General features: G+C 36.2%; 1 protein-coding gene across 2 annotated transcripts in view; it reads left to right on the plus strand.

Moving 5' to 3' along the window:
• Positions 1-20,740, plus strand: part of LAMA1 (laminin subunit alpha 1) — a 100,207-nt gene that overhangs the window by 65,445 nt on the left and 14,022 nt on the right. For both annotated transcript variants that reach the window (XM_048289305.1, XM_048289306.1), the window contains 18 exons: positions 165-358; positions 1,312-1,454; positions 4,361-4,459; positions 5,395-5,506; positions 5,676-5,838; positions 8,245-8,455; positions 8,688-8,804; positions 8,891-9,054; positions 10,215-10,353; positions 11,564-11,657; positions 12,866-12,982; positions 14,405-14,587; positions 14,882-15,036; positions 16,881-17,024; positions 17,812-17,945; positions 18,103-18,253; positions 18,788-18,912; positions 20,201-20,351. In XM_048289305.1, coding sequence (XP_048145262.1) covers positions 165-358; positions 1,312-1,454; positions 4,361-4,459; positions 5,395-5,506; positions 5,676-5,838; positions 8,245-8,455; positions 8,688-8,804; positions 8,891-9,054; positions 10,215-10,353; positions 11,564-11,657; positions 12,866-12,982; positions 14,405-14,587; positions 14,882-15,036; positions 16,881-17,024; positions 17,812-17,945; positions 18,103-18,253; positions 18,788-18,912; positions 20,201-20,351 — 2,596 coding nt within the window. The remainder of the gene's footprint in view (positions 1-164; positions 359-1,311; positions 1,455-4,360; positions 4,460-5,394; positions 5,507-5,675; positions 5,839-8,244; positions 8,456-8,687; positions 8,805-8,890; positions 9,055-10,214; positions 10,354-11,563; positions 11,658-12,865; positions 12,983-14,404; positions 14,588-14,881; positions 15,037-16,880; positions 17,025-17,811; positions 17,946-18,102; positions 18,254-18,787; positions 18,913-20,200; positions 20,352-20,740) is intronic.

Here is a 20,740-nt window from a genome sequence, read left to right on the forward strand (position 1 = left end):
TTCAGTGCTCATAAATAAATGTAGAAATGAATGCTCAAGGACTTAGAGTGATTTGCTAGTTACTGTTGAACTATTAATAAAAAACCCAACCTATCAGTAAATGTGACATCTGATGTCATGATGAATATCCCCTGATGTTCGGCGTGCCATTCCTCTCCGTGTAGGTGCTCCCCTGGCTATTACGGTGACCCTCAGCTCCCCGGTGGCAGCTGCCGTCCGTGCCAGTGCAATCCGGGTGGTTCTGTTCACGGGAATTGCGATGGTGCCACTGGGCAGTGCCTCTGTAAGCCGGGGGTGACGGGACAGCTCTGTGAGGAGTGTGAGCCGAGGCACCTTCTGCTGGAGGACGAGTGTGTGTGTAGGTGGTTTTTAATTTGTTTACTTTCCCAATGGGCTGTGGTCCACTCAAGTGATATTTATGTGGATGGGTTTATGATGTCAGGCCCTGTTGTTTCTGTGAAGGAAAGAAATGTTAACAACTCATTTCTGTAGATGGAGAGGTTTGGAGGAGGTATTCTCTGGAGGTCCCATCCAACCTCAGCCATTCTGTGAACACAGAGCAAGCTGTGCAAGAGATCATAACATCAGACAGGCAGTTAATCCTTAAATTGCTTATTTAGTGTTACAAACAAGTTTAGGAAAAATAATTTTAAGGCTTTTTCTGACTGTATAGTACCTTTATTCATTTGAATATTTTGAATTCCTATGTCATTGACACTTTGGATGTGAGGTTGCCGTGATAATACTTTTGGAATTATCCCAGGTTTATAGGCATTCTACACCAATAATAAGTCATATTCCCCCAATAATTAGTCTTGTAATTCTTTATGAGAGTGTAGGTAGCAGAAAGACACATCTAGTACAATAATCTGCTTCTATAATGACTCAGGATTTAGAATTCAGGTTTTATTTTGTATAAGTAATAAAAAAACAATCTGGAAAGTAAATAGAATTACAGGACTGTAGGCTTGAATTTCCTGTCCGCCAAACCTGTTTGACTGAGTGGCTTCAACATGAATTTATTGCAAAATAGCTAAATAGGCTCAAAAATCTTGTAATAGAGCAGGCAGCTCAGTAGTTAGCAGGACCAATAAGACTCTAGTGTGTGCCAACCTAAGGAGAATGTGTTTGGAATAAATTGACTCTTGGGCAGGAAGGGAAAGGCAAGACTACAAATCTGTGTATTTAGAGTTATTACACTTTATCACTCTTAACTTAAATGATGAGGGCACATACTGTCAATATTGAAATTGCAGGTTTTTTTGTCTTCATTTTAATACTAATATTGCTTCCTTAAAATTGTTTATCTAGCTTGTGATGACAACTGCACAGGAGTTCTGTTAAACAGTTTGGATAATCTCAACGAGGCCATACTTTCAGTGAACCTCACTGGTATTGACCGTGTGCCCTATGGGATATTGTCGGAGTTGGAGAATGTGACACAACATCTGAAGGTAAAATGAACACATAAATAATAGAAATACTCAGTCACACCTTTAAAGCAAAACTTGCAGCTGCTCACAGGTGCTGGTAATTTGACAGAAGGCCTCCTGAAGTTCATGGCTTGATTATGTGTGATACCAGATTAAGACCGTTATGTTTGCTATGGAAGTGTACCTTAAGTGATTTATCTGCCTGTATTAGTTTATTTTCATTTGTTGCACTGGCATTTAAATAAGTAGATTAAAATATTTTTCAATCAGCAATAGGATTTTTGAATGTGTTGTATATATGTACTTCACCTGGATTATGTGCATTCTTAAGGCTGGCCAGCAAGGGGATTAATTTTCAGTAGGGAAATAGAAACAGCAGGCCAGGTCTTCTCCCTTTTTGGTCCCTTTGCTAAAGAGCTGCCAAGGCATAGATCTAGAGGCTGTTTCCCCAGAGTCCCTGGAGTCCTTCTCTGGAGTGGTAGGCTGCTTCTCCATTAGCCAGGGTGCTTGGGATGCAGCAATTTGCTTTCTTTTTGGCTGTGTGGCAGTCCCAAGTGCCTTACTCTATCCTCCATCTCAGGACACTAAAGTCAGGTGGAATGTTTCCGTCTTGGACACTTTCAGGCTGCTTGGGGCAAACTTCCCTTCAGCTCCTCCCCCCCATAAACAAAGCATGAAATACCATTTTTTGTGATTCTAGAAGGTCATTTATTGTTGCTGAGGAATAAGTTCATGTGGCCTCTGCACAAAACCAGAGATAAACAGGATCCTCCCTGCTTCATGACTACTAAAAATAGAAACATTTATTGATAAGAGTCTTCTCAGCAATAGTCAAGCAGGCAAGCTCTGAGTCAGAAACAATGCTATCTTCTTTGTATTTCACCATATCACAAGAAAATCAAAGTAATGTGAGCCTTTTTGTGCTGCCAAATTCAGCAAACTAAAATTTTGAATTACAATTTCTTCTATTTAAGATATAAGGCAGAATGAATTCCAATCAGTGAACTTCAAAATGTTAATAAGTACAATATTTGATGGCAAACTTGATTAAGTTACATGTTTATGCTTCAGCAGAGATACTCTTATTCTCTACTTTTAGTTACTAACCTTTCAGTTTGAAAGCTTTAGTTATGCTTCCCTTCCTTCATGTCCTAAGGCATACGTGTACTGAATTATTGTAATACTTCAAGGATACAATTTAATTGCTTTCTATAATTATTTTGTGTTTGTATAGGAGCATCATCAACTTTTACTTGGAAATATTGTTCATCTGTAGTTTTTATTTAGCACTTTAATTGCAAAGAAAAGTCAAATCTTACGTAAAAATAAAGGTAGTTTAAGTTTCTACTTACTTGTTGCATAAATTTAACTTTCTTAACTATAGTAAGTTTATAATAAGTTTACCTTAACTACTTAAGTAAGCTTTTACTTACTTCTTACTTTTTAAGTTTTAGTACATACATTTTTTCAATATTAAAATTAAATCAAAGCCAGCTGGCCCTTTCTTGGAAGTGGGATGCTTAAAGTGGTATAAAACTTTTTGTGACTCATGTAATTTTGTTTATGCCAGTATTTTTAAACAACTAAATCTAGGGGGTAAGTTGATAGTCTTATAATTTTTATCTGTTTGGAAGCAGGTATTCCCCTTTTTCTGGATGCTTCAAGGTTACCTTGTCTTTTGCCTTGTACCAAAGTAACTGTGGCTGGAGGCCAGAAAATCCCCAAGGTTATTTCTGTGAATTGTGAATCTTCCCTGAAGGGCTGTCCCTTGCACTGGGTTGCATCTGCCTCATGCTGGTAGCTTGGGAATCCAAGTAGTTCCTCTTTTCTGTACCTTTCTGTGGGTCCTTTGGTAATGAAAGATTATCAAATCAGGTTGTCCACTCCTTATTGCTTCTGCACCTCCAGGCCACTGGAAGACTTCAGTTGTTCTGTTTTTCTAGTTAAAGCCTTCTGCTTTACTCCTCCTGACATACCTAAACTTGGTTGCTGTCCAGTTCTGCTTTTTTGAACTAGGCTTTTAAAGAAACTTGCTGGGCTTTATTCCAGGAGGCTCAAGAGCTTTAGCTCTCTTTCACTTGTTTTTCATGCTGAGGAAAAGACTGTGAAATTTCCATTTCACAAGGCTGTTGGATACTCTTATGTATTAGTTTTTAAAATCTTGGACTTTACTTATATGCGTGTATGTATACGTATATATATACACATACACACACTGTATTTACCATGGTATTCACAATGATTGGCTCTGAAACATCTGAAATCTAAAAATAACCTTTCCTACACTTTCTCTCTCTGTAAGAGATATGCCCTAGGTTTCTTTGCATCTTTAGAGAAGTGGTATTCTGTTGCAGGCCTTGACTGTATCAAATATTATAGACTTGGGCACAATGACCTACTAGTTGCCTTATAGAGCAGATTTGAGGTGACCTTGAAGGCAAATGCAGCATATTATTCTTTCTCATTGGCAAAGGGACTCACAGGACTACTTATCTCCAGGGTCATCCTCATGGATACACCCTAGTGCAGCTGTTCTGACAGAACCAGCTGCTGAAATGGAGAAGCTATGGGATTGGATGAAACATTTAATTTGAAGGGCCTTGGAACTTCTCAAAGTAGTTTACTTGAGCACTCAGACTGTGGTGAAGTTGAGACTCAGGAATGCAGAAATGCTGTTTCCTTCCTTTTTACGCAATTAAAAATACAACATGGCTGGATTCTTGCTTATTTAAAGAAATGGTACAGTGTGTTAATGAATTGTATGTGTGTAATTACTTTATATCATCTTGTGTGCTTTGAAAATCAGTCCTTTCAACAGCATATAAATAATCTAAATAGTGTGCATAGTTATTTTCTTCCCAATACTTTCCTGGAGCCACAAAGAAGTCTTCAAATTACAGTGAGCTGTTACTTCTCCTTTCTTATAGAGGTCTGTAGTTCCTAGAGAAGATCCAATTTACTCATTAGATACAGCACAAGAAGGTCTTCTGAATTTATCAGGAGGAATTGATTACTTGCATGAAGAGGTAGGTGCTGGCTTCTTTATTCTTAGGTTATCTGGAGAAATCATTTGAGATTTCATAGCATAGTAGCTTAATGCCAGAGAGTTATTCAGAAATTATTTAAAATCTGTAGAGTTCAATAAAAGAATTCAGTCAATTCTGTAAGCTTCCTGAAAACGGGAGTTAATTGCTCTGTGGACTTCTGCAAACTGCAGTAGTTTATGATATTGTACAGAAGATTTACATGGTATCTGTTAAAGTTAAGTTATTTTGTACTGTGATCATTTAACATCCTAAAACTGGAGAGAGTGACTTACTTTCTTCTCCTTGGTTTTAACATGTGGAGCTTATTAAAAATTATGTCGTACCTGTAGTATTGTGTTTAAAATGATCTCAGGAGAATTAAATCTGTTGAAATCTCACAGGAAAAGTAGACAACATTTTTATTCTTTATCCAGCTTTAACAGAAGAATAATTGTAGGTAGGAAATAGAAAACAGTACTTCAGCCATTGGATCCCATTTGCTGACCATATGTTCTTATAATTTTCTGACCACGTATGCAGAATCTAACCAGGTGCTTCCACTGAGTGTTGTTATTGCTAATACTGATGTATCCAGAACAGTGATTTTCCTAACAAACATTAGTTGTACCTAAAAAATTAAATAATATTAACTTAGTTAAAGAAATGGCTTTGATAATTATAAGCTCACTGATTATGGAAATAATTGATAACGCTGATCTGAGAGCCTGGAACTTAAATCACAGTTAAGGCATCTGCAGGCATGGAAGCATCAGAGATTTATGAATCAGTTAGATCTACCTTATCAAAAAACATTGTTTCCTTACACTAAAATATTCTCAATATTAAGAAAATAAGCATAAAAACCATAGACAAGTGTCAGGAATTAATCAGTGTTTTAGGAGAACTGTCGGATATTCTCTCTGATTTTATTCTAGACAACTAGATTTTTGAAAAAAGCTCAGCAACTTGACACAATGACTCAGAAAACCAGGAATAAAAGTCAAGAACTGACTGCCTTTATTGACACAGTACATACAACCATCAAAGGTATCCTGTTTTTAAGATATGTCCATTTCTTCACAAAATTTAGTAAGGGTATGTCCTTTGCAACTCTTAAGTCGTGTTTACATGGAAAATTCTGCAGTTTGCACAGGGGATTAAAATATGCTTTCTTTTTTTTAAATGGTATGACTAAATTGTTTACTCTCCTACTCAGTACTTGCTGAAGTTGCTGTGTCACTGAATGAAACACTGGGGCTGGATCTGCCGCTGTCAAATGCTACATCTCAGCACCTACAGGATGATATTTCTGCCCTTTTGGATTCATTGCGCAAGAAGGATTTTGTTCAACAGCACCATAATGCTACCACAGTCCTAAAGTAAGCCTGTTCTACCGAAAACTCTATTTCACTTATGTCTCTGCATTGCAACACTGCTTTTTTGACGAGATATCTGGAGAAACATTTTGCCGTAATGAGTGGCAGTGTGACAGATAGTTAGCCCAGGTGGACCTATATGAGCTTTGTTTTGGAGTTACTTGATTTGATGATACTTGGTCATCCCAGGTGATACAAATCAAGAATAAAGTCTTTTAGAAGTCCGTTAAAAGCAATAGTAAAGCCTGTTAACTTAGATGTGATACAAAATTCCCTTGCAATAAGTGAAAAGACTCACTGATTTCAGATTCTTTCAGATCTGACCCTAACACACGTCTCTGTGTTGATTTTGGCTGGGAGATAGCATAAAACTGTCTCAGTTGATTGCAAGCACAGGACATCTCAGGCCTGCTGAAGGACATGACAATTGATTGTCACTGGAATATGTATAACAAAGATTTGCAAATGAAACCAAAGCATTTTTTAAAGCATTCTGAGCCATTGTTTATGGTTGTATTCTGTTGTCTTGATTTGTCCCCAGTTAAAGGCTGTTTTGAAATGGCTTTTATAGTCATTATTAGTGCTTATTGCCAGACTTGGCAAGACAAAAAAATTGCTGTTCCAAAAGTCAGCTAATGTTTTGTTCCAGTTTCAGAAATACTGACTAATGCCATAGCACTCCAAAAACTGTAAGAATGTTAATATTGGCTTCAAGGGACGAGGATTTAGACCAGAGTAGAATATTTCTGAAAATTTGATTTTTTTTTTTTTTTATTAAAAGCTTTGGATTAAGGAGGATAGAGTGTTTGTGTTGGTAGTATGTCTCATTTTGTTCAGCAGACTCTTCTGCTGAATGTAGAGCTGTATAGAAGCTATATAGACATGAAAGTGGACCAGAAATGTACCATTCATTCTTCTTCCTATTAGGAACTTCAAATAGATTTTTTTTCCACTTACAAATATGTCTCAAAATGTTTTGTTCCATAGTAAAAGAGTGTTCTGACTTCAACATCAACAGTTTTTGAGCTGTTATAGAAGGTGTTTGAAAATCAACTTTTTCAATTATAGTCTCTGTTGAAATTTCTGAAAACTCTCTGATAAGGGTCTTTTGACAGATCAAGGAAGAGAGTTAATATGTTCTATAAGGTTGTTTGCTCTGCAGAATTTCTTATGCAATGCAACTGTAAATTCAAAAATTATTTAAATAAGCAGCTTACTAGTCTGTATTTTAGGCAGTAGGTGTTGCTACATGACTCACAGTGGACTGAGTTTGTGATAATGTATTTTAGGCAACATTTGTAACCGAGGTCTCCACACATTTGCTGTGAAAGGCAAAGTCCCCAGACAATTAGGAATATAATCTTTTTACTCCATGCTGAAGCAGAAGCCATTATTGACTTGTAAAATACTTTAGATCTTGTAATGTTTTAAGGCTATGGCTTCTGACTGTAAGGACTCTGAATTATCAGTGTTAGGAAATATATGCAAATGTGCATCTGCTGTTCAGTAAGAAAGATGGAATGTGTTTTGCTGTGTATATCTGTGAAATAAACTAGGTCTCTTTCACTTTGGCTAAAGATCTATGTGATATGCAGTCAGATTAACAAGGACAAACATTTATATAAAAATACCATTACGGGAGTTGCAATTTTCTGCGTATGTACTGAAATGAAGAGAAACAAAGGAATTGACTTTCAGGATAATTTTCAGTTCTATTCCTTCAATTCTGGAAAGTGTTCAAATGGAGATGCAAATATTCCCAAATAGAACAGCTGAAGCAATTAACAACTGACAGATTTGGGAGGATTTACTATTTGCCAGATAATCTCTGTTGCTGATTAAAAATATAAGTGCAGAGATTAAATTATTTCAGATTGTAATGCTGAAATTGTTAATTTCAGTGCTCATTTTAATGAGGCTATTTATTTTTATTTGATATTTAAACTTTTCTGGACTCTTGGGTATATGTCTTTCAGTTCTGTTTACTTGCTTCTTTCCAGTGCCAATCCTCATAAATGATGTTTTGATCCTACATTCAAAATATGAATCACTACAATTAGGATATAGAGTAATCCCAGAGGAAAGTTTCTCAGAGATTTTGATTTGGGGGGATGTCCCAAATTAAGTCCAAACAAATATGATTCGTACTAACCCCTTCCCCCTCTAGTCATTAAATACAAATTTTATGAACTGCATTACTGTTGTCTCCCCAGGCAGTCATCATTTTGTGTGGTAAAATGAATAACTAAACTACCATGTGTATGTATGCTACTTTAGAAAAAAATGGCAGACTTTTGTAAAAAGATGCATATAAATTAATTTCACATGACCCCATTTTCTCTTTAAGAAATCCATGCCTAAGCGTCTCCTTCACTGTTTCTTTAATTTCTGATTCCTCTTCTTTTTCAGAGCTGCAGAAAAGTTGTTGACCCAGGTTCAGAAAGAATATTTCAAACCCCAGCAGGAACTTGCTGAACTAAAAATGGATGCAAGCCAGTTCTTATCAAAGCACAACAGCAGACTGCAGGATGCTCAGGACCTGGTGAATGAGGCTCTCGCCAACATCAATGAGACCCATCACTTGTTTCCTCTTATCTCCAGCAACCTGGCAGAGCTGAATGTAAGAGTGGACAGTCAGTGTTGCATAAGAAATATCGAATATATGATTGTTTTTAAAAGTTGATTTTTAAATTTTTTAAACATATTTAACCATTTTGATGTTTAAATATGATACCTGAAAAATTTAAAGGAAACCAGAGCCCTGTTTGAAAACCATAATATTACGTGTTATGTGAACTCATCAGTATAGCTGACTTTTCAGACTACTATAAAACACTTGATTTATGCTACAGGACAAAAAGCTAAATATAAAGGAAGGTGAAGAAATCTCGAGCATGCTCATTAAAGAAGGGAAGGTCCTAGTTAATGCTGCTGCTGCTCTTGCCCAAGATGTAAAGAACTCTACATCTGTAAGTCCTCAGGTTTTAACATCCTCTTTGAGACTCTCAAGTGTATTTTGCTAGTGAAAAAAAAAGGGAAACATTTTGTTTTGCAGAACGTGGAAGTCCACCAGGATGGGTTAGTCCTGTGGAGCACCAAACTGAGGCATCACGTGGATGAGCTGGTGATGCAGATGTCTGTGAGAGGAGTGCTTGACCTGGTGTACAGAGCAGAGGAACATGCCACCCAGTTCCAACGACTTGCAGATACACTAGAGAGGTGATAAACTCAAGAATAATGAAATCATGAGATTTACATTAGTGTCAGATTTAATATAAATAGGGAGAGGCTTGATTCACTAGCTGAATTCCCTGTCCATGGCAGGGAAGTTTTAGTAGATGATCTTTAAAGGTTCCTTCCAACCCTAAGGATTTCATGATCAATTTTTTTTCCTCATTTAATTTGAAGTGCTTTTTACTTTTAATGCCGTGTAACTTTATGAAATGATGTGGAGGAGGGTTGGTTAGTCTTGCATTTCATGTGGCTGACTTACACAGTGAATTGTGAATTATTAAATGCCCAATGAGTATATCATGGCATAGCTTGAAAAGCATCTGGTCTACATATGAAAAATTCTTGGCAATATATCTTGGAATGTGATCAAGAAGCTATTCTTACTATGCCTCTATTATTGTTACTTTCAAAGTGTTCTGCAGAAATGAGTGGGTTGCAACTTCAAACCCACTCAGATGCACTCTTAGAATTTGAAAGTTGCTAAGTCATTCCTGTTAATTCAATGGAAATTAATCTTCTATCCAAGGAATCCTTCTAGGATGCTTGTTGTTTTGTCTTTTAAAGTCTGCAGATATGTGTTAAAGTTAAACCATATCAGATTGGAACATTGACATCTATTTTAAGTTTAAAACCAGAAAATTTTGCTCAGAGTAACATTAAGCAATTCTTGACTTCCCCACAGCCAGATAAATTCAGTAAAGCAAAATTTACTATGGATTAAATTTCAGATACTTATAATCTCTACCTAGATTCTGTATCTGTACTTAGTTTTTGAGCTTCAGATAGGGGCTTGTTCCTGTTCTGTTTAGGCAATATAATTTGTTTGTTCTAAGGGTCTTTATAAATTGAAAAAATTAACATAAATAAAAGGGAACAAAATAGAAGAAAAAAAAAAAGAGATGGAAAGGAACAAAACAGAACAACAGCTAACAAAATAGAAATAGCTCTGCAAGAAGAAAACCTTTTAACTGATTTTTTTCAGTTCAAAAGAATGAATTTAAAGCCCCTTATGCAACATTGGGCAAGGTGTGCTTGTTTTTTTTCAGAGTGCATCATGTACTCTGGAAAGATGTGCATGTTGTAATTGAAGACATGGAACTCAGTGCTTGATTGAAAACAGATTTGCTTGTTAATTGTCTATTTAGTGGCCTCTCTAGAGTAAGAAATGTGACTTTGAACACAACTGCTGCTATCTACACTCACTCCAGTGTTAAAAGTGTGATTGAAAGAACAGAGAGTTTGGCAGATGATGCATCTAGAGTTGTGAATGGCCCCTTGGATTTTGTAAGTATCATTGGATTTTGTAAGTATCAATGCTAGTGTTTTAATTTATGTCTTCACCTTTCTCATTTTAGAATATTTGTTCTAATTGTTTCTGCACTTGCTGAAAACGTGAGTCTTCTTGATGGAGGCATGTCCTTGATGGCAGCCTGTCCTACCAAGTAGTATGTACTGTATCCTGAATCCATACTCCAAGACAGTAGTGATAACACATTTCAAGTTCTGTTTGCCTTCCTTTTCTCTCTACCACAGTACCATTTTCCCTTTGTTTTGTTTGCTTTTTAATGTCTAATGCACATTTAGCTGGACTGGACTTGATTCTGTGAGGGTTTATATCAGTCATCTGATATGTATTCTTGTAGAACTTAAATTCCCAGGCCTCTAATGCTCCCTTCCACCTCTGGAATTATTCAACGATCTCCTTATTTGACCTATCCCTCTTCCATTTCTATCTAGATATTCCCAACCACAGCTACTTTGCTTAGTAGAGGACATTTCATAACCAAATATATGTCTATGTCTCATCTACCATCCCGCTGCCTTCCAAGATTATCAGATTGCTACTGAAACAGTAGATTAAAAAGACCCGACCAGTTCCCAGTCTGATCTTAACAGTTTCCTATTATTTTATTTCCCCCCTCACATTTCTTCATCATGCACATTTTACCTGCAGAAGCAAATGTGTGATAATGCATTTACATGACAGCGATCAAAACAGCTGACATTCTTTCGTGAGCTTGTATGTTATTATATAGCACTCTGTCTTACTAAAGCTTTCTACAGCATGAATCCCTCAAGGTGTTTTTCCAGATCTTTTCAGTTGGAGAAATGTAAAAGAATGCTTCTAAGACTGTGATTTTGAAATATCTCACCTTAAATTGCTCAGTGCTGGAAATTTTGAATTAGGCCTGGAAGTAGAATTCCCAAAAGACAACACTGAATCACTACCAGTATTGAAACTAGAATTTTGCAGGTTTTGTTTCATAGCCATCTCTTTTTTTTATTAAATCACAAAGAGATTCAATGTCACATTCTTGGATAAATGATAGCAACTTGTATTATTTTTAATTGATACTTAGTAGGGTAATGAATAGAATAGCTCATAAATAACTAGAATGGTCAATAACTTTAAGTAGGTGTCTGCAGATACTTAAACGTTTTCAGTTGAATTTCTGTTTTTCATATGTGGCAACTTGATGTCTATGTCTTTTAGCCAGAGGAGTCTTTCAGTCTTCTGGGAAAAGAAGCTCTACTGCTTAGCTCCAAATTTCAGAATGAAGCCAAAAATCTGAAGAAAAAAAGTGATGGTCAGTTCTACAGAATTCAGGCTTCTGCCTCTATTTCTTTTTTCTATTTTCTGTTTTGTGCTGGGTTTTTTTTAGTCTTTTTTTGATTTGTCTTTTTTGTGTAGGGTTTTTTTTTTTTTTAATGAGCATAAGTTAAGGTAAATATATATGTGACTGTGCATATTTTCATGCAATTAAGATTAATGTTTTACGGATTTGCACAGTATTCTCATTTTTTTGGGTAAGAATATAATTTTTCTCTGTAAACATTTAAAAATTTATCCTTCACTCTACCACATTTACCTATAAGCAATACTTGCAATGGCTGTTTTTTCCAAACTTTATGAATTAAATCAGTAGAGATTGTTCAGTAGAGAAAGAAAAAGCCAAATTCTTGAAAATTCCATTAATTTGTTTTTATTTAATGAATCATGGATGACACAGGTATGTAAGATGACATGTTTAAATCCTAATCCTTTTTACTTGTTCCTGCTGGACGGCTGAAATACAAAAACAAGCTGAATTTCTTTGTCTCCATAAATTCAAAAATACTTTTGATTTTTTTATTACTCCAAAGATACCAGGAAGGCATTGAAATCTACACCATGAAAACTCAAAAGCATTTTGAGCGAAGGCTTTATGTAGGAGCAGAAGCAGGCCCTTAGTGAAATTTTTTGACAAAATTGGACAGAAAGGGAATGTTTCACAGAGGTAAACTGTATCTGTAAAATGGTCTTGTCTTGCAATACCAATGGCTTACAAATATGTATAAATTTTATGTAATTTAGATGGACAGAATTACATACCTTTTTTGTTCCTTCTATTCTACATATTTTAATTTCTAATGAGAGGATTCTGCAAACAGATCACAAATAAGTAGAAAAAACCCACTTCTTTGGCTCCTGTTACATAGTATAAAATGTGAAGAACACAGTAAAAATTATTAGGGTTCAAAATCATGGAATAATTTTATCTTACAGCCTTTTCCTCACAATGTTTGTAGCTCAGTCTCATGGAATTGGCCAAAAAGGGTAGCTTTGAGCAGAATGGTGCCCACAGGAGCTTATTTATTAATACTGCATTCATTTTGCATTCCTGTTTGTAAAATGCTCTTTCTGTTGGAAAAAAAAGTTCCATTGATGAGATAAATGAATGATTCTTATCCCTATATTTTGGTTTTGTGTGGGTTGTATGGTATTTGTTTATGCATATGTTATTTCTTTCAACAGGACTTCTATTTGGATTGAATGGGTTGAACAAAAAGGTAGAAAAGATTCAGGAAAGTACTAATAAAATTGGCAACCAACTAAATGGTTCTCTGTTGACACTCAGAGTATTGCCTAACAGTAAGTGAAATTTATATTGGCATTCTCCTTATTACAGAACTCTCTAGTACAATTGTAATGAAACCCTGTTCATTATCTGATTGCAGAAACCTAGCAATAAACTATACTGGAGACTTCATTTAGCCTCCTAAATATTTTACATTCTTTTTAGTAAATCCATTAAACATAATTGGGTCTGTAGTCTGATTCACATTTCACATTGCTGTAAATCAGGAGGGGCTCTGGTAGAAATAGAATTACACTGATATGAAAGGAGAGTGAAGTTATAGAATATTTAATCCCACATGCGGAGAAACTTATGTATGGAACTGTGAGATTTCACTTTCTTTTCTGGCTTGTTTCAAAATTGTTTATACTAATCTATGGATTTTACAGTCTGCATGTAAATGTTTTCTTGTTGTAAATGCTGACTTCACTTAACTGATTAAAATCAGTTATTTTCTGCGCTTTTCCAAGATGAAAAAATTCCTTTTTTCAGTCATTATTTTGAATAAAGGCAAGACCTAGAGTTCATGGAAACTAGTAGAGAAAATTGCTTTGAATTTGTGAATAAGAGGGTCTGAAATACTTTGCCAATCTTAATAATGTGTTTTAAGTTAGAAAAACACTGTTTAAGATCTATTGTTAGGGTTGTTTGAGTCTACTGTGAATCTGGATTAGAATGTTAAGTTCAAACCTTAAAATAACCATTTTGCAATTCAGAGACTTAATTCATGCTAAAGGGTAATAGTAGTGATGAAATTACACTGGATATGAATTGCAGCATGCTATCTAATGTAAAGCTACACATTGACAATTAAGTCATTAAAATCACAGGAGTGTACTCCTCAGCTCACATTTTTGAATCAAACATTGTTTGATTTCAGCTTTGTTGTTACATTTCTTGAAGTTGTCTCTTTTTTTTCCCCTCTGGTCAGAGATCCATGGTGGCATTGCTCTCTGTGTAGAGGGTGGTGAAGAAGGATCCTTGAAGGTCTAACTGAGGCCTTTTTTGCCAGCCACAGCATCTTCCCACCAGTGTGGGCAGAAGGTGTAAGGGGCAGGCTGAGATTTGGAGTGGTGCACTCAGTAAACTGGTGCTTGTAGCCCAAAACAGAGGGTGTAATAGACCTTCTTTCTCACCAGCTTTGTATAGGATTCAAAACTTAAGTCTCAGATGAGTGTCTCTGGGTGCCAACACTCATTTAGGGGACTTAAAACACTGTGAGCCTGATGTATTCATACAAACCTCCTGTTGAGATAGGCAGAATCAAGTTCCCCAAACAAACAAAAATACAATTCTTACTATGAGAGGAATGTAACTGACAGCATTTCTAGTATTTTGACTATGTTTGTAGCTGCTGTTAGGAACCCAGGCATTTGCTAGTCACAAGTATGCATGCAAGTTTTGAATATTTTTTTGACCTGGGAACTGTGTTTCAGATACCAGGAAATACATGCTTGAAGTGAAGGAGCTGGCTGTGTCTGCAAACATCAGTTCTGTGGTGGATTTAAGTCAGTTTGGGGATTTCAGTCAAAAGCTAATGAATACATCCTCTACATTGTCCCAAGTTAATGACACTTTGAGGAAAACAAGTGAACTCATAACTGATTCATCAAAAGCTGGTAAGTTTGCTCTGTAGAAATGTCACTCCTTGCAGAAGCAGTACCAATACTCAATTTTAACAGGCATTAAATATGAGTCTGATGGGCTGAGAGTTTCTTCCTAATTCAGTAAAAATATGCTTGCTTTTTTAAAGAGACCTATAGAGGATTCACATGGGATATATATCCCTTACTGATGTTTAAAATTGCTGAAACCAAAATGGTCAGAAACTGGCTACCTTGACTAGGTATTTTAGCCATGAACAGTACATTTCGCTTTCACCCTGCCTCAACATCTCTTTTATGTTTTCACAGCATTCACAGCTGAAAAACAAGTTAAAGAAGTTGAAGCACAAGCAAGTCTTTTATTGGATAGACTCAAACCTTTGAAAATGCTAGAGGAGAACCTGAACAGAAACCTGTCTGAAATTAAAGAACTTATCAGCCAGGCCCGGAAGCAGGCAGCATCTGTAAGTTCCATCATCCCAGACTTAAATGACTTTTCACTTTTAGCAGGGAGGTTCTTTGAGATAAGGAGCCGAAAATTTACTTTCAAAGTACCTGGCTGTTGTTGTGGAGTCTCAGTGAAGTCCAAAGAGCACTGACTGATGCTAAAAAGCATACTGGCAGGGCTGTTGGTACATTTTAAGGTTTTAGCATCAAGTTTCTTACTGCATTCGTGAGTTTGTCAGAACAGCTACCTAATAATTTATCTGCTGTTTCCTCCTGTTTCCTATAAAAATGATGAAACACAGTATGTCAGAAAGCAGTCATGAGAGATTTTGATGAGAAAGAGACAAGCTGGGGGATGGCACTGCTGTTCTCTTTAGTACAAGATATTAATTTTTGAGGTTATTTAGAGATTGATGTGGGGTGCCCGCATATAACATCAAATACCACTACAATTTTTTATCAAGAGTGTTGATTCTATCAATAAATTTGCATTTATGGCCTGTCATGTTCGTATGTTCTTTGCAAGAAGCAGCTGATCATCCAGAGTGCTTTAAGACAGTGTACTTGTTTTCAAATCTCTGCTTCTCCCTTAAAGACAGCAAAAGTGAATCAACTGTACTATGGATGTCATTAGACTGTGAGAGAAACATGAAAATGGCTTTGCAATGAGTAGTTTTTGGTATGCTGTTGACTTAAGTGTGGGTATGTTATTGTAAGGTTTAGGGAGGTTTTGTTTAACAAAACAGAATGCACTCAGTTCTTTCTGCAAATCTTCTTAATTATATGGTTATTGCTCCTCTGTCACAGTCCACTGAAACTTAATGAATCCACTGCATAAAAAAAGGGAATGGTATTTTCTGAGGTGTCATAAGCCACAGAGGTTCCTGGCAAGGTGAAAAGAAGTACTAGCAAAATCCCTTTTTCCAATTTGTAGGAGTTTGTTCTTTTTGGGGGGTGTGTGGGGGTTAGGCACTTTGTTTGTTTGTTTTGGTTTGGGGTTTTTGTTTGTTTGTATTTTTCCTTGGGTTTTTTTTGTTTGGTTGGTTTTTTGTTTGTTTGTTGGGGTTTTTTTGTAATTTTTTACTGTACAAGAGAAACTTGATGTATCTGTGTCCAGATGCATGCATACACACACATGCGCTATATGCACTTAGTAGTTACAGGTATATCCCATGAAGTTAATGGAATTAAGGCTTTTCTCTTGCTAAAAGGGATTTTCTGTCGTTATACCACCAAGCTGCTGGATGCTTGGTTGCATTTAGCTTGGATCAATATTTTATCAGTATACTAAAAAGTGGTCAATAGAGTTAGGGAATACGATTTATTTAATTTTTAGAAAGTTGAACTTGCAGTATATTCACAAATTAATTTTTTAATGTTGTGTAAACTGCTACAATTTTGAAGTAATCAGAATTATTGCAGACAGTCTGCCTTCTTAATTTGTTTAAAAAAAAATTCTCTCAGCAAAGACTAGAAATGGTTTCCTTTATTTTTAAAACATTTTGAATTTCTGTATCTCTTATTTTCTGATATTATGACGTGGCTTTTTACTGATATATGGCCTTCTGACCCAAGATTTATTGTTATTGTCTGATGTATTTGAATAGTTTAATTACTAATTCAAACCTCCTAATTAAGTGAGTGTATTAAGACAGATTTCATTCTTTTCTATTGTGAATCTCTTTATCAAGTGATACCTACAAGATTGCAAAAATCTAACCCAGGTGGCAATACTTAGATTGCATGAAAGTATCTCAGCAAAAGGCTTGCGTTTGTTGGTCAGAAGCTAACTACATACTCAGAAATGTGTGCTGTGTACACTGAGACTTGTTTGGATTCCATTTGCTTCTTTTCCCCCCAGATTAAAGTTGCAGTATCAGCAGACAGAGATTGCATTCGTGCCTACCAACCCCAGATTTCATCTACAAATTACAACACCTTAACACTCAATGTGAAAACTGCTGAACCAGATAACCTCCTTTTCTACTTGGGTAGCAATGGAAAGGTAAGTTTCTGGTGTACGTTTACTGAAAATGATGGCAGTCAAAAATTTTAGATAGGTTTTTTCTTACTTGGTTTCAAACTAAGTAACCAAGTGAGGCCCCTTGCAGACAGATGTGTTCACTAGGGATGTAAGTATTTTTGTGCCTTAGATGATTCCAGAGATTCTCAAAGGTAGAGAATAAAAGCACCAGATTCCTTAGCCATTGCCTCTTGGCCCTGTGATGAAACTGCCCCTTCCTTTTCCTGTGTTGTGCATTAACCACAGCAGTGTAACACTCTCTGTGATCCTTTCATATGGCATTCTGGAGTGTATCAGATGATTTGCTTGGTAACACAGCTAAACTTCTTGAAGCTGGCCCTCATGAGCACAGTGCATCCACCCACTTGAAAGGGAGCATGATGGGTCACTGTCACACTGCTCTCCTCTTCATTCCTTCTGTAATCCCAATAAATGCACAGCTGTTAGCTCCTTGTGGCATGCTGTCATGTGATAGTACTTTTTGACTGACTGGTAAGTCATCTCACATATACTCAGAAGTGTATATTTCTATACATCTATGTATCTGTGCATCTCATGTTTATATATATATAATGAAAATATTCACCTACTTGCATATAACTTGAGGGAGTTTTGTTTCATTAGAAGTGAGTGAAAATCCTGATTTTGCTAAAAGTCAGCTCCTGTAATATGGGATGTAGGGACATGAATCTGGGAAGACTTTCTCCATGTTGCTGGTGAAAATACACATTTGATGCCATGAATTAGAATAGGCTCTGCTGTTTCTCAGACAGACTTCCTGGCAGTGGAGATGCGACGTGGTAAGGTAGCTCTTCTTTGGGATTTGGGCTCTGGCTCAACAAGAGTGGAATACCCTGATTTTCAAATCAACAACAACAAATGGCACAGAATACATGCCACCAGGTAATTAAAACAAGGATGTCATAAGTGTTGTACACAAACCATCCACTGAGTTTTTCAGTGATGAGATTTTTCGTGTCCTTAAAAAAAGAAGCCAATAGTATTTGTTGATTAAGCCTGATGATTTCTAAGACTATTTATTAGTGTTTGTATTTGGCAGGTTTGGAAAAACAGGTACACTCAGCATAGAGGAAGTGAACTCGGATCAGAAGCCTTCACCTAAATCTGGGACGTCTCCGGGGACAGCGAGCGTATTGGATGTTAACAAGTCCACCCTAATGTTTGTTGGAGGACTTGGAGGGCAAATCAAGGTTAAATTCTGAGATCAGCCTTCTGTTAATTGTTTTGAACATGTTTGAGAAATACTTCTGTGTTAGAAATAATTCATGATTTTGTTACTTCATCAAGAAATGCCAGGTACTCTGAGAATAAAGCAGAGATGCTGTAAGGGTTTTCTAGTATCCTGAAGTTAATTTTCCCTGGAAATTTTTGCATAAAGTTTTAACCAGGACAGGCTGTCTGTGCATGCACCAGGTATAGACATTATAAAATGAATTTGGATTTTGTTTGCTTCTTCCGTGGCTTCTTTTAGTTTGCAATTGTTATTCATGCCATGAGATGTGTAAGTAGGTCAAGGACATAGTTATTTTACTTTTTTTATGTATTAATCTATTATTATTTGAATGATAATTGTTCATAGTTATGCTAAAACATGTTGTTCTCTTATTATGATTTATATCTAACAAAGTTAAAGCTCAAGGAAAACAACCAAGCAAAAATTGTGCTGCATAATTTTCAGAGTACTTAACATTAATTATATTCATGAAGTATTTCTTGTCTTATAGAAATCACCTGCTGTTAAGGTGACCCATTTTAAAGGGTGCTTAGGAGAGGCATCCCTGAATGGCAAATCTGTTGGGCTCTGGAACTACATAGAAAGAGAGGGCAAGTGCAATGGCTGTTTTGGAAGGTATTTTGTCTCACTCTCTTTTTTTTTTTTTACAGGTTTAGAATAATTTACATTTGTAGTACTAAATTTTTGTGTTAGCTAAAAATAACAAGCTCAGACTTTGCAGTGTTTCACTGATCATTACCTTACAGTTCTGAGCACATTAATCTGAATGTGCCAGTGGTGTCCAATAACTTCATTGTATGGAATTCTAATTTTTTAATCACTTTCTCAGAGGAGTTTTATTGTTACCCTCTATTTTGTGCATTGGAAGTAGGGACTACCAGTAAACCAAAATGCTTTGGAATCTTTGCTTTGCAGTAGTTTTCCCTAGGACAAATTTATTCTTTCCTAGGGTAAGAAGCAGTGTAAAGCAGTCTCATAAAAAGAAACCATAGCAAAAGTGTTGCAACTGAGCTTGGTAACTTTTGCAGACTGCACTGTTTTTATGTTTAAGGAATTGAAAAGAAATATGCTTGTCCATGTTCCCTTTGCAGAATATTTCATGTAGAAACAGCAGAGGGTGCTGCTTGATTGTATGAAATATTTTTTACAAGTCTTGTACTGCAGGGAAAGGGGCTAATAGAACATGTATTGTAAGTGCAATTATGTAGAGCATTTCGATAAATGGATGACATGTTTTAATTTAGAGGGTGTATGCTGTAACAATTATTTTTTCCATTAGGAAGTCATTTAGTTTGGCTTTTATTTTCTTATATAAGGGAAGAACACTTATCTTGTGTGCATCCCTTCCCATGGCTAAATCATGTGTTGTGAAGTTCTAAAATGAAAGCAGCCTTTGGCTGGAATCCTTCAGTTATTCATTGCATCAAGATTCAAGTATTTTCCCACACTTTCTAAGTTACTGCCTGGGGGCTGCACTGACTGAGCAGTACCTAAGGGGGGCTGATCAGAAAGTTGGAGAGAGACCTTTTACAGGGGCATGGAGTGACAGGACAAAGGGGAATGGATTCAAACTGAAAGAGAGTTGGTTTAGATTAGATATTAGGAGGAAACTCTTTACTGTGAGGATGGTGAGACACTGGCACATACTGCCCAGAGAAGTTGTGGATGCCCCATTCCTGGAGGTGTTGAAGGCCAGGTTGGATAGGGCTCTGAGCAACCTGGTCTAGTGGAAGGTGTCCCTGCCCATGGCAAGAGGCTTAGAACTAGATGGCCTTTAAGGTCCCTCCCAACCCAAACCATTCTATGATTCTATGATCTAACTTTTCTTACATTGTATATAAAAATTACTGGGAAAACACAAGTGTTCAGTTAACATTTTTATATTGTTTTTCTACTTCTGTAGCCCACAGGATGAGGACACTTCATTCCATTTTGATGGCAGTGGATACTCAGTTGTGCAGAAGGCACTCCGCTCAACAGTGACTCAAATAATAATATTTTTCAGCACCTTTTCGCCAAATGGGCTTCTTCTGTATCTTGCTTCAAATGGCACTGTAAGAAAATGGATCAGATTCCTAAATTGTCGTAAACTGTGTTTAGATCATTTTGTGGTTTCTTGCTTGCTTTATTTTTCAGCTTACTTATATTAGGCCATATTACTGCTTTTGTGTAGTTCTTCACCTATGATTGGCATCATAAGCCAAAGGAGTAAAGACAAGAACTCTAGAGACAACTGATTAGAGCAAATACTCACCTAAACTAAGGGCAAAATTAAACAATGAAAAGAATTCTTCACAATTTATTTTCATTTTAGAATAAAATTTAATTATTTTAGACTAAAATTAATGATTACTTAACTAAAGGATAGAAAAGGAAACAGTAAGGCTGACAAACTAGTTGTTTCAGTTGAAGGAACATTTTCAGAATGTAAAATTGTTTTGGA

This window comes from Corvus hawaiiensis, chromosome 30, assembly GCF_020740725.1.
Source record: "Corvus hawaiiensis isolate bCorHaw1 chromosome 30, bCorHaw1.pri.cur, whole genome shotgun sequence".
NCBI classification, from domain to species: Eukaryota; Metazoa; Chordata; class Aves; order Passeriformes; family Corvidae; genus Corvus; species Corvus hawaiiensis.